The sequence below is a fragment of the Lynx canadensis genome, chromosome B3 (genome assembly GCF_007474595.2).
Source record: "Lynx canadensis isolate LIC74 chromosome B3, mLynCan4.pri.v2, whole genome shotgun sequence".
NCBI lineage: Eukaryota > Metazoa > Chordata > Mammalia > Carnivora > Felidae > Lynx > Lynx canadensis.
In genome coordinates, this window is record NC_044308.2 from 81096166 (window position 1) to 81109749 (window position 13584).

The 13584-nt window shown below is 38.4% G+C and overlaps 1 protein-coding gene across 1 annotated transcript; it reads right to left on the bottom strand.

Moving 5' to 3' along the window:
• Positions 1-5150: 5150 nt before the first annotated feature.
• Positions 5151-9664, bottom strand: GPR33 (G protein-coupled receptor 33). Its single transcript, XM_030320329.1, has 2 exons — positions 9611-9664; positions 5151-6264 (listed from the first exon to the last, which is right to left on the bottom strand). The coding sequence occupies exon 2, from the start codon at positions 6256-6258 to the stop codon at positions 5239-5241; it is 1020 nt and encodes a 339-aa protein (XP_030176189.1). The 5' UTR covers positions 6259-6264; positions 9611-9664; the 3' UTR covers positions 5151-5238.
• Between the last annotated feature and the right edge of the window lie 3920 nt (positions 9665-13584).

Consider the following 13584-nt stretch of genomic DNA (forward strand, 5'->3'; position numbering starts at 1 on the left):
TGATTATGGGTTTCGCATGCATATTTACGTTTGGAAAGTGCTGCTTTGTGGCCCTGTGCTCTCTTTCCCTTGGGCTTTTACACCTTGGTTTCCTCTGTTGTATTACCCTTCCCTTTCTTAATATGTTTAACTCTGTTCTCCAGGATTCATCTGGGAAAACTGGTGAAAGCTGGGCTGGGGCTTTCATTTGTTTCCCCAAACATGGCACTTATTCTTTGTACCATAATGACCTTTAACTTCTTTTTCTTTCCCACTAAACAGGGCTTTTCTGTTCTGGTTCTACTTTAGAGTCAGCCCAAGAATTTTAAAAAAGGACAGATTCCTGGGTCCTGTCACTAGAGATTCTTTTTAAATTTTTAATGCTTATTATTTTTGAAAGACAGAGAGAGGCAGAGTGTGAGCGGGGGAGGGGCAAAGAGACAGAGGGAGACACAGAATCTGAAGCAGACTCCAGGCTCTGAGCTGTCAGCACAGAGCCCTAGGAGAGGCTCCAACACATGAACTGTGAGATCATGACCTGAGCCAAAGTCAGGGTCTTAACGGACTGAGCCACCAGGGCGCCCTGAGAGATTGTGGTTTACTTGATTTGAGTAAGGCGTGGACACCGGCATTTTAAGAAGGTGTTCGAGATGATTATTATGTGAAGCTACATTCAAATCCTGCACACAACACTTTAAGCTCCTTGAAGACAGGGATTGTGTCTTTTCACTGTTGTATTCTCAGAGCTCAGATTCTCACATGCCAGGTACATAAACTCTGGTAGTAAATTGTTGTTGCCCTAGTCTCAGGGCTATGGATTTGACTTCTTGTGTACACATAGTCCTACCTTACACCCCACCCCGCCTCCCACACGTCATCCGCTGAGCAGCCCAATCATCTCATTAAAGCAAGGAGCCATTTCTTGAGGAAAGAACTCAAGCTGGCATTTGAAAAATATCTCTAGTCATCTCTATAGTCTTTTCTTGAGCCAGTTTGAGCCTGATATAATGAAGCAGGTTTATATAATTGGATGCTAATAGGCACATTGTTTTGTAAGATTGTCTCCAAGCACCAGTTCCAAAAGCGAAGCCACTAATTCTTTGTTTATAAAGGGGGCCCCGAGAATTCACAATAGTGAGAACGTGGATGAGATCAATACAACTATAACAAATAGGTTTTCTAAAAATTAATGATTGTTTTATGGAAAGTTAAAAAATACAGTTTGGGAGAATTTTCTTAAGTTTACATCCCATTTTCTTAAAATGTAAAGTGACAAATTAAAAAAAAACCCTTTTAAGAGTACATTTATATAGTGTTTTACATTTTAGAAGTAGCTTCATATCCACAATCTCATTAAGAGACGTCCCCATATTATAGATGAGGAAGCTAAGGCCCAGAAAATTTGTATAACTGCCTCGTATAAAACACCAAGCTAGAGGCAAAGCCAGACCACCACCCAAATCTGATTATAAGTTCAATGCTATTTTTCGGTTTTTACTTTGTGTGTGGATCCTGACATTGTCTAGGCATTTCTATTTGATTTTTTTTATTTTTAACTTAATTAATTAATTTTTTTAAAATTTACATCCAAATTAATTAGCACATAGTGCAACAATGATTTCAGGAGTAGATTCCTTAATGCCCCTTACCTGCTTTGCCCATCCCCCCTCCCACAAGCCCTCCAGTAACCCTCTGTTTGTTCTCCATATTTATGAGTCTCTTATGTTTTGTCCCCCTCCCTGTTTTTATATTATTTTTGTTTCCCTTCCCTTATGTTCATCTGTTTTGTCTCTTAAAGTCCTCATATGAGTGAAGCCATATCATATTTGTCTTTCTCTGACTGACTAATTTCACTTAGCATTTTTATAGCCAAGAAGGTGCTTTTTGTTGAAATAAATAGCCTAGGTGGATCTGGGCTTAAAGCCCAGCCTGACTGGCCCCTAGCAGTGATGTCAGGCAGAGAGTATAATGGTAAAGAACATGGATTCTAGCACCAGACTCCCTGGGCTTACAGTACTGGTTCTTCCAATTGCTTACTATATGGCCTTGGACAAGTGTTTCAGTTTCATAGTCTGTTACATAGGGGTAATAAATGGGACCTAATTCATAGAATTGTTGTAGGATTAAGTGAGTTACTATTTGCTTTTTGTTTTTTTTTTTTTATTATAAATTTTTTTTTTCCACATTTATTTATTTTTGGGACAGAGAGAGACAGAGCATGAACGGGGGAGGGGCAGAGAGAGAGGGAGACACAGAATCGGAAACAGGCTCCAGGCTCTGAGCCATCAGCCCAGAGCCCGACGCGGGGCTCGAACTCACGGACCGTGAGATCGTGACCTGGCTGAAGTCGGACGCTTAACCGACTGCGCCACCCAGGCGCCCCACTATTTGCTTTTGTTTTTAATGTTTATGTATTTCTTTTGAGAGAGAGAGAGAGAGTACGAGCAGGGGAGGGGCAAAGAGAAAGGGCAGAGAGAGAGAGAATCCCAAGCAGGCTCTGCACTGCCAGCACAGATCCTGACACGGGGTTTGAACCCACAAATTGTGCGATCATGACCTGAGATGAAACCAAGAGTCAGACGCCTAACCGACTGAGCCACCCAGGTGCCCCAGTGAGTTACTATTTATAAAGCACACAGAATCATGCCTGCACACAAGGTAAGTGTGATGTAAGTATTTGTTAAATAAAACTCTGGTTCAATCTTATTATTTTATACCTAAGGTCATTTTGCAAATCACATACAATTGTGATTACCCATATACAATTTTCATTGAGTATCTTTTATTGAACAACAATTGTGTATAATAGCAGAGAAAAGAAATAGTGGGACTGATAGGCTTCTTTCTGTTCTTGAGGAGTTCACAATCTATAGAGAGATGAACAAAATATTTTTGAAAAACCAGGAAAGCACATTCTTGTTTATTATTGGAGACGAAAGGCTCTCTCTGTAGCTTCTAGGTATCCGAAGCTATTCTTTTTTTTTTTTTAAGTTTATTTATTTATTTTGACAGAGAGAAAGTGAAACAGAGAACACATGCATGTAAGTGGAGGAGCAGAGAGCAAGGGAGAGAGAGAATCCCAAGCAGGCTTCCTGAGCCTGATGCACAGAGCCTGATGTGGGGCTCGAACTCACAAACCATAAGATCATGATCTGAGCTGAAATCAAGAGTCAGATGCTTAACCTCCTGAGTCACCCAGTTGCCCCTAATGCTCTTCTCATTTCAAAGAATCATATGTTCCATCTAACAGCTTTCTTAAGTCCTGCATTATACACTTCAGCGGGCTTGTCAGGACAAAGGAGTGTGGGGAGGGATGAGGCACTGGCCCTTACTTGCTGCAGGGACACTTGGAGCCACAGCCTAGTCATCAATCCTATTCCTCCTGCTCTGGGAAGACTGTTCCAGCTCCAAAAGCTTGTAATAGGGGCCAACAATGAAAGTTTTCATCTACCCAAAGCTTTTTGTTCCTCATACTCAAAGAGAAAGAGAGAGACTAAGCCCCTAAATGCCCAGGGAGGCAGTGATGCCAAGTCAATTAGCAGCATTTCTAGGGCATCAAACTACTATTATTTCCCTTCTAAAAAAAAGTTAGTAATGAAGGTTAATTTCCCTTCATTTCTGTAACCCCTTGTAATTAATATCATCCATTCTGGGGATTTCTGAGTAGGATATATGTCTGTGGCTTGGAATAGTTTGTGCAAAGCTAGCTGGAATATTTAGGGACTGTGTGTGATGTGGCCTAAATGTCTGCATTCTGCATCAGTTGAACTAGATAGATAGAACTATGTACCGATTGATATTTATTGGGTGATAGATAGAACTAATGAATTAAATATATAAAAGGTAATAGGTCAGCGATACTATGTGGTCCTACATAATTTTGGTGCTTTAAGGTATTGCAAAAATTTAAAGCAAAACTTGAAAACCAGGGAAGATAAGTTAATATTGTTATGGCTATTCTAAAATCAAGTACATTATGACATTACCTGGGCAGATTCTTAAATATTTATAATTATCTTAGTCACATATTTCTGAGATAGTTTAATCTATGGGTATTGAAAAGAGACATTTAAGATATCTTTTTTTACACTGAAAACGTTAAAGCATAAATTATTTTAACATAGATATGAGAAGATTAGTGCCTTGTCATCCCCATGCTAAATTGGGTCTATACCAATTAAATTATTTAGATGCTATGTAAATTAAGAGGGATGTTGGTCCAAATGTCTGTTTGCCAGAAGACTCTGTGACAGAAAATTCAGATCAATAGACACTATTCGTATTTAGAAATTGATATTCCTAAAGTCTCAAAAGTCAAAGATTAAGAATCATATTTGCACCATTTCATACCAATTAGGATGGGTATAATTGAAAAAAAAAAGGAAAATAATAAGGGTGGGTATGAAGGGTATGAAGAAAGTGGACATTTTGCACCTTGCTGGTGGGAATGTAACATTGTACAGCTGTGGTGGGAAAGTATGGTGGTTCCTCAAAAAGTTAAACACAAAATTGCGATATGACCCAGTAATTCAAAATAATTAAAAACAATTGGAAACAAGGACTCCAAAGATACTTGTATATCAGTGTTCATGGTAGCATTGTTCACAATAGCCAAAGGTAGAAACAATCCAAATGTCCCTTAACAGAAGAATGGATAAACAAAACACACAAGGGAATAAACATACAATGAAATATTATTTTAGCCACAGAGGGTAAAGTTTGGATACATTTGACAACATGGAGGAACCTTGAAAACATTATGCTAAGTGACATAGGCCAGACATAAAATAAGAAATGTTGTATGATTCCACTTACATGGAATAGTTAGGATAACAAATTCATAGAGACAGAAAGTAGATAGGAAGTTATGAGGGGTTGCAGGGAGGGTGAAATGAGGAGTTATTACTTACTCAGAGCACAGCTTCTCTTTGGGGTAGTACAAACTTTTAGAAATAGATAGTGGTGTTTGCAAAGCCCTGTGAATGTAGTTAATGCTACTGAAATGTACATTTTAAAATGGTGAAAATGGCAAATATAATGTTATATACAGTTTACCACAATAAAAACAAAGTAAAAATAATTACTTTTGGAACACCACCCATTGCTTGGTTTCTTACAACCCTTCTAATATTCATAGATCTAACTATAGTATAGTTTAGATGTCTCTCTAATATAGGGACTATATTATATAAAAGCAGAGGGGACATCTCTGGTGGTATAATTGACTAAGTGTCCATTGTTTGCTCTGGGATCCAAAATTTAAATGTAGGCTTCTGAATTTAGGTTTTGTATCCTTTCTATCAAAGAGTCCTCACTGAACGTTGACTCAAACAGAGCAAGAATGGACTTCTTGAAAACATTTTTGAAGTCTTCCCCAGTAAACAAGTAGAGTGTAGGAGAAAAAATAGCATTGAAAGAAATGGTTATGACTGTAAGTATCAGAGTCAACTGTAAAAGTACTGATTGGTTCTTAGTGAGGATTAAGCCCTGGTGCACATGGTAGGGCATCCAGCACACAAAGAAAGAGATAATGGCAGTCATCATGACTTTGAAGGGCTTATTGGACCTAGACAGGCCCCTCTCTTTCATCTTGTTGGCTACTCTTTTGTAGCAAAGGGTGATGGTAAAGAAAGGCAGAAGGAAGCCTAGCAAAAAGCGGCCAATGAAACAGGCTACATGAATCCATTTCCTGAATGTTTGCATCTTTTTGCTTTCCCAGTTAGTAGACACAGCATAGTTATTTTGGCAGGTCACTCTTCCTTTATGGTCATCATGTGTCTCTCTGAAAACCAAATAAGGCATGCCGAGGGCTGTGGCAGAGATCCAGATTCCCAGGATGATCCTGGAAGCCCAGCGTGGGGTTCGGTGCAGCTGTGACCACACTGGGTGAAGAGTGAGAAGGTAACGGTCAACACTGATGGCTGAGAGGAAGAAAATAGAGGCGAACATCCCTGTAGACAAAGTGGCATTGAAGACCTTGCACATGGCAGTTCCAAAGCTCCAGTGATTGTCCTGAAGGTAGGAGGCAGCTATAAATGGTAGAATCAATGTTGAAATAAAATATGAGAAAATGAGATGAAAAAATAAGAGCGTATTGACAGTCTTTTTCATCTTGAAAAAGAGCACCCATAGGTAGAGCCCGTTGGTGATGGTACCAATTATAACTGACAAGTACAGAAGAAGGGCAATGATCATGTTTGAGGCAGGAGCTGGAAAGTGAGTGCTGTTTCTTACTAGAGTGGAGACATTGAGCAAATTGGTGAAGTTGATCAGATCCATAATTACCTGTGGAGAGAGAAACTGAAAATAATCACAAAAAAGAAGCAAAAAAAAAAAAGGTTAAATATAGAAATTTGAACAGTAATTTGTGCATAGTAAAAGTCAAAATGACACTATTTTAAAAATGGCAAACATCAGGGCCACCTGGCTGGCTCATTCAGTAGGACATGTGACTCTTGAGTTCAGGGTCTTGAGTTCAAGACCTACATTGGGCATGGAGCCTACTTAAAGAAAAGAAAATTGTAAAATGGCAAGCATAATATTTCCACAATAAATGCAAATCAGATATTTTCCTAAGGTCCATATTTTTATTTGGTATGAAGAATTAAGATCAGATTAACTTGAGCATCAAAAATGGAAATACTACAGATGAAATTAATGTGAAAGAGAAATGAAGTTTGGAATATTTTGACTTTAAGTATTAATTTAGGTAGCTAAAAATCTTCTATTTAGACATGAGCCATAAGTCTGACCTTCCTTGATGGTCATAATTCTTGAATAAGGCATTGTAGGATCAGTTTTGCTTGACTAAGACTTGATCAGAGCAAATGTTGCTAATGAAATTGAGTAACAAAAATAGCAACTGCTGCAAATCAATAATAATTTGGAGCTATAATTAGATTTCTCCCATGAGCTAAATATATACAGTAAATGCTGTTAGCTAGTATTAAAGTCAGCATGTAATAAGAACCAATATTCATTTGGGAACCCTAGGCTAGGGCACTATATGATTGTGAGGTGCCTTCACAATCATCAAAGGGGAACATGAATTGTTGAATATAGTGGTAGTTCTTTCTTACCTGGGAAAGGAAAAGAGGCAGAGAAGTCAAGGAATTGATATTTATCTAATACTTTTTATATGTCAATAGCTTCCTATAAAAGTAATTTCTTTTTTTCTCACAAAACAAATATTTAAACAGAAGAGAAAGTGAGGTTTGCAGGAGTTAAATTTCTTATTTATCAGCATTTCCCACCATGCCCTCGTTGTGGCAGGTGGGGAACCCTACCAGTGGTTGTGTTACTTCTTTGAGAATTGGTAATTCATGTGTAGTGTTTTGATAATGCTCCATGAATCAGAATATTTGATTATCCAAAACATCCCACTTCTTGGATAATGATTCCTAGAGTATTGAAAATATGAACCTGAGAATGTTTTGGAAATAGCTAATATATATAACAGTCATATCAACAAATTGGTTTTTGATAAATTGGATATAGCAGTAGAAATTACTAATGATTTTTTTCCGCTAAGCAAAAACATTCTAAGAATATAGAGAGAGAATAAATAAAATAATTGCTATATCAAGACCACAATTTCCTCAAGTTAATTCTGCCTTCTAAGGGAGTTGCAAACTTTTTCTCCAAAGTAGAAAAATGTCTCTCTTCAGGAAAATGCCTTACTAGTCTGCTTTGAATAAAAAGTGAAGCCTAAGGACATTGACTGGAGAGGCAATGGCGAATGACAGAGTGGGAACCTGGGAAAGATGCTGTGGGAGGGTCCTGGGACCATGAGAAGAAGGAGGAGTGAGGATGGTCTTCAGAGAGGAGGGCACAGGAAAGACATGGTGGGAGGTTAGGAGGCTTGAAGAGGAGAAAAGTTCAATGAGATATTCTGAAAAGCAGAAATGACAGAGAGGGTTTAAAATGAGGAATTTCTAATATTCAGTTTTAATCCATGTGCTATGCTTTGACGTGGTGTAATGTCCCGAAATCAAGAGTAGGTCGCTTAACAGACTGAGCCACCAGGTGCCTCTATAGGGAGGTTTTTTATTTTTTTTATTTTTTTATTCTATTATTTTATTTTTTTAGATTTTTTTTAACGTTTATTTATTTTTGAGACAGAGAGAGAGACAGAGTATGAACAGGGGAGGGTCAGAGAGAGAGGGAGACACAGAATCTGAAACAGGCTCTAGGCTCTGAGCTGTCAGCACAGAGCCCGACGCAGGGCTCGAGCTCACTGGCTGCGAGATCATGACCTGAGCTGAAGTTGGATGCTCAACTTACTAAGCCACTCAGGTGCCCCTAGGAGGTTTTTTAAACAATTGTGTGGTTGAGATCTGGAAGGGCATCTGAAAGTAATGTGGGACTTGAGCAAAATCAACATGGGTAGTGGTTCTGAATAGCATATTAAGTTTCCTAGGAACCTTGATTTATTGCATATAACCAGGGGATTTCTTCTTCTTCTCCTTTGTTTTTAGATTTCTTCATTCTTAAAGATCTTTTTCCATGCATGGTTTTAAAGTACATGAGTATAAATTAGTGGGGCAGAACTTGGGCTCTGGCATCCCACAGAACTGGATTTCCATTCTATTTGTACCACTTACCAGCTCTGTGGACTCTTAACTCTGAGTCCCTTTTACCTTCTAAACCCCAATGGGCTTCTATGAGGATGAAATGACATAATTTAGCTCCATTCATGGCACATATTAAGCACTTAGTAACTTTTTACCTATTATTTTGCTCAACTTGTTATATTAAGGCTAGCAAGTACTTCCTTTTCCCCTTTTAATACTGCAGTCCACATTCCTTCCTCCTCAAAGCCTCCCTATTGAATTCTAGAGTACTACCAGTGATTTCTAAAAAAATCTAAGTGTTCATCTATTGGGACAGAAGTTCTCAGATTTAGAGTTATTTTGAGGCCTTGCTGTAGTGACACCTTTGGCATAGTGGCTTTCAGATAGATGCCACCTTTGCTTAGGAACACTGTGCTTCTATGGGGGGGGGGGTAGGCATGAGAACCTCCAGAAACTGATCTGTGTTAATTTAGATACTTTATTGTAATGTAGTAGTACAGAAGTAACATTAATTGGTATGTTCTTTTCTAACCTTTCCACTAAAGCTCTAAAAACTTTCCCCAGAATTAAACAGATTCATGTGATATTCCCTCAACAGTTTGTTCATTATTAGCAATGGCCTGTCCCATATAATGTAACAGCATTTAACTAAAACATAAAGCACTGGCCTTCCCCCAAATGATACTTTTCCTTTAGGATGCTCACATCTGGAGGTTTCTGATACATGTTGGAGGTCGCAGGGTCTCTAGGCCGTACATCTGAATTTTCTGTTCAGTTACTTGCTCTGGCGGGCACTGTTCCCTGGCAAATAGCACAGCCATTTACAATCTCCTCCTCACTGCCCGCTACGGGGACTAGAAAGCTGCACACTCATTTCCCCAAATTTCCTTACAGCAAGTGATTCAGTTTTAATCATCAAGTGATTCATGTGATTCAGTGAATCATTAAGAGATGCCACCTGTGTAGTTTCTGGGGTTGGAAAGCTGCTGTGGAGCATGCCTGGAGGGTTTATTCAGATAATAGCACCAGGATAAACCTGCTGGCCCAGGGATCCTCACCTTGGAGTTATATTCCCATGTCAGATAGTCTTAGGTAGGCCAGAGTGACTCTGAATCAGCAATCTTCTCTCCATGGACAGGCAAAAATCAGTGACACTTTGACTTCATTTCATCTGCCTTTCTTCTGGCCGATGGTATTCCCCAACTTTGAAGCTACTATTTAAATATTCTGTGAGGTCTTCTTGCTCTTTTCCAGTTCCTTTTTCTGTGTAATGTATGATAAAGAGGCGGAGATAGAAAATTAAGTACTTCTTCAAATCATTTCTCCATTTTAAGAGGAGATTTAAAAAATTCCATAAACAAAGCCATTCTATTTAAGGTTGATAAGCTCATTTCAGGTGTTAAAATGCTGATTAAAAATTATCTTCTGGGGGTGCCTGGGTGGCGCAGTCGGTTAAGCGTCCGACTTCAGCCAGGTCACGATCTCGCGGTCCGGGAGTTCGAGCCCCGCGTCGGGCTCTGGGCTGATGGCTCAGAGTCTGGAGCCTGTTTCCGATTCTGTGTCTCCCTCTCTCTCTGCCCCTCCCCCGTTCATGCTCTGTCTCTCTCTGTCCCAAAAATAAATAAACGTTGAAAAAAAAATTATCTTCTGTATATGGTCATCCCACTAAGCACCCACTCTGCCTCGAGAGTAGCACATTCATTAGCATATGGAGCATGCTGTTGGGTACGTAGAGAGACTGGGTAAATACCAAGCTTGGAAAAAACTGAATCTGGAAATTAGCAATCTAATCCCCTTAGAGTGAAGATGGTCAGGAAGAAAAGCAAACACTGAGTTTCACATTCAAATGAAATGTATGGGTACAGACCAAAGATTAATATTATTTAGTTTGGGAAGATGAAGACTTTTATCTTTCATTTACATCTGTACAGTTGTTGAGAATGGTTGGAAAGAACACAGAGTTGGGTACCATATCCTGGAAGACGATCTCATTATAAGAAAATCCTGAACACAGATCATGTATTTATGAACTGAATCTTACATTTTCTATTTGCCTCTCTCCAGTCCATATCTGACATTTTTTAGGATCAGCTTCTGTGCTGACCTCAGTGTCCTGATTTCTTTCCTGCTTGGTTTCCTCTTGATCTCTGCACTGCCAGTAGAGAAAAATACATCAAAACCTGTGTGTGGCTTCAGTGCTAAAACTTGGGAATCAGTTATCCAGTTTGCGTTAGAATTTTAAAGCTTTCATTGCTACTGTAAACTTATTAGAAATAGGCTTAAATTTAGTTCTTAATTCTTTGGGACTGTGACCTTCAACCTAAGAACTGATCTTTGCTTCAGGATAAGTTTTCAAACTTGCTACTGCATTTTAAGAGTGATTTCTTGCTAGGTTTTCATGCCCTTTGGGTTAATTCACACATCTAGAAACAACCTGAGCTACTATTCAGTTCAAACCTGCTAATTTTGAAGATTAGCAAACTGAGATGCAGAGTTAAGTGACTCAGAAGAGGTTTTCAGCAACAAAAGAATGAGAGAGCTCTTTCCACTGTCCTTTGCTATTTCATTAATTAAAAAAGGGGGATGAGTGTGGATTAGGTTCTTGCTCCTCTTCCTTTCACTCTGTATTTTTAAATTTTACAATTAGTAAAATTCATAAATAACAAATATATCAAGGACGAGTGTTTAACACCCCTCTCACCAAATGCACAAGGACTAGTACCACCATTAGATAGCCTAAAATTTGACTCTTTCTTAACTGTTCTCAGAAGTACTCTCATTAGTGAGCATTTTCTTCAAATAGGTAATTAAACCAATGACATTAACTCCTTTGGGCAATATGCACACTGCTTTTGAGGAAGTATTTTCTCTTTTGTGGCTTTGTTGATGTGGCTGCATTCATTTTACTTTTCATATTTCAAATTAAGTGAGGTGGTTTCAAGAAACCAGGGAAACTCAGGGAAATGGAAACTGTTTTATGCGGATTTGATATAATCACAGTATGAAATATATAGAAATGCAGAAGTAGATAGTGTTGCAAAATCAAATGCTCAAAAGTCTAGGAACTCATGTTTGCATCTAATTTTTAGAGCTGGAATAGTCCAAGAGGTTAATTTCATCTAATTCCTGATCCTATAGGTGAAGAGACTAAGACCCATAGAGGTATTCGAGAGCTTGTCCTAGATCTCATTATTAGTTAATAAATGAGGTGAGGCAGAAATAATGTACACTAAAAATACTGATGTGTATATGACTACACAATAAAGGATAGGATAGAAAAAAAAACCCTCCTAGATATAACTCTGCTACTTACATATGTATAACCTCTCCGCCTCTGTTTTCTCATTTGTAAATGTGAAAAAAAAAAAAAAAGAAAGAAAGCACCTCTCTTTTGAAGTATTCTTTTGAGGAGTAAATGAGATATTATAGGTAAGGGCTTGGCACAGTTCCTGGCAAATGGTAAGTATCAAATAAATGATAACCAGTATTATTATGTAAGTTGTAGCAAGCCCATCGGGCTGAAGAAAAATCTCTGAGCAGTGCAATTCAAGAAATATTTATTGAGGGGGCGCCTGGGTGGCTCAGTCGATTAAACACCGGATTCTTGATTTTGACTCAGGTCATGATCTCACGGTTCCTGAGTTTGAGCCCTGCATCAGGCTCTGAGCAAATAGTGTGGAGCCTGCTTGGGATTCTCTTTCTCTCCTTCTCTTCTTCTCTCACGCTGTGTCTCTTCCTGTCTCAAAATAAATATATAAACTTTAAAAATAAAAGAATATTTATTGAGTATCTAATACATGCCAAAGTGAGACTGGGAAACAAAGTAAATAATTCAAAATAATTGTCTTCAGTGTTTATAGTTATTAAAAAAGATGATTCCTGAACTGACTAGCTTAGGAATGTTGAGGAAAACAAACGCTAGGCTTTGGAACAAGTGTGGTAAAAGGCTTAGCAAAAGAGAACAATCTTCATTTGTTGGCCTGGTTTTACATTTTTCAAGATCATTTCTCACCACCCTTTATGTCCCAGTAAAGGGACAGTAAAGGGGAGCAACAGTGTAGGTATTAGCCCAGTGGTTTCCATTCTGGCTGATGTCAGAATCACTTGGAGGTCTTTAAAGAAAATGCAGAGTATGCCTGAGACTTAATTCATTTATCTAGTATTTGTCAAATACTTAATGTATTTGATTCTTGGCTTCAAATGTTGAACCATCAAAAAGCATTAAAAATTTACCATTCTAAGAAATATAACAATACTAATTTCAAAGGGATTCATGCACTCCCATGTTTATAGCAACATTATTTATAGTAATCAAGATATGGAAACAGCCTAAGTGTCCATCTATTGATGAATGGATAAAGAACTTGTGACATCTATCTTTCTATCTATCTATGAATACAGAATATTATTCAGCCATAAAAAGAATGAAATCTTGCAACAACATGGATGGAGCTAGAGAGTATAATGCTGAGCAAAATAAGTCAGTTAGAGAAAGACAATTACCATATGATTTCACTCATATGTGAAATTTAAGAAATAAATGAGCAATGGGGAAAAAAGAGAAGTGGGAAGGGGGAACAAACCAAGAAACAGACTCTTAACTAAAGAGAACAAACTGGTGGTTAGCAGAGGGGTGAGAGTGGGGGGATGGGTGAGATAGGTGATGGGGATTAAGGAGTGCACTTGTTGTGATGAGCACTGGGTGATAATATGGAATTGTTGAGTCACTGTATTGTATACCCAAAACTAATATGAAACTGTATTTTAACTAACTGGAATTAAAATTAAAAAAAATTACCATCTAACTCCCTCTGCCCCCCCTCACCCCCCCACAAAAGAGGAAGAGCATTACCTTGGACCTACTTTATGTCTTGTCCACGTCTGTCAGTTCCATATTGGCTCCGTTCTATTTCTTATCTGCTCTTGCTCTTCTAATTGTGTATCTCCGTTTATTGGAATCTTTGGCTCATGATTTTTCAACTTTTCTCCATGGTTTATGGCTTGCTGCCTGTGCAGAGCCCACCTTGGAGCT

Coding starts and splice junctions, on each gene's coding strand:
- GPR33 (XM_030320329.1), bottom strand. CDS start 6,258: ATGGATCTGATCAACTTCACCAATTTGCTCAATGTCTCCACTCTAGTA.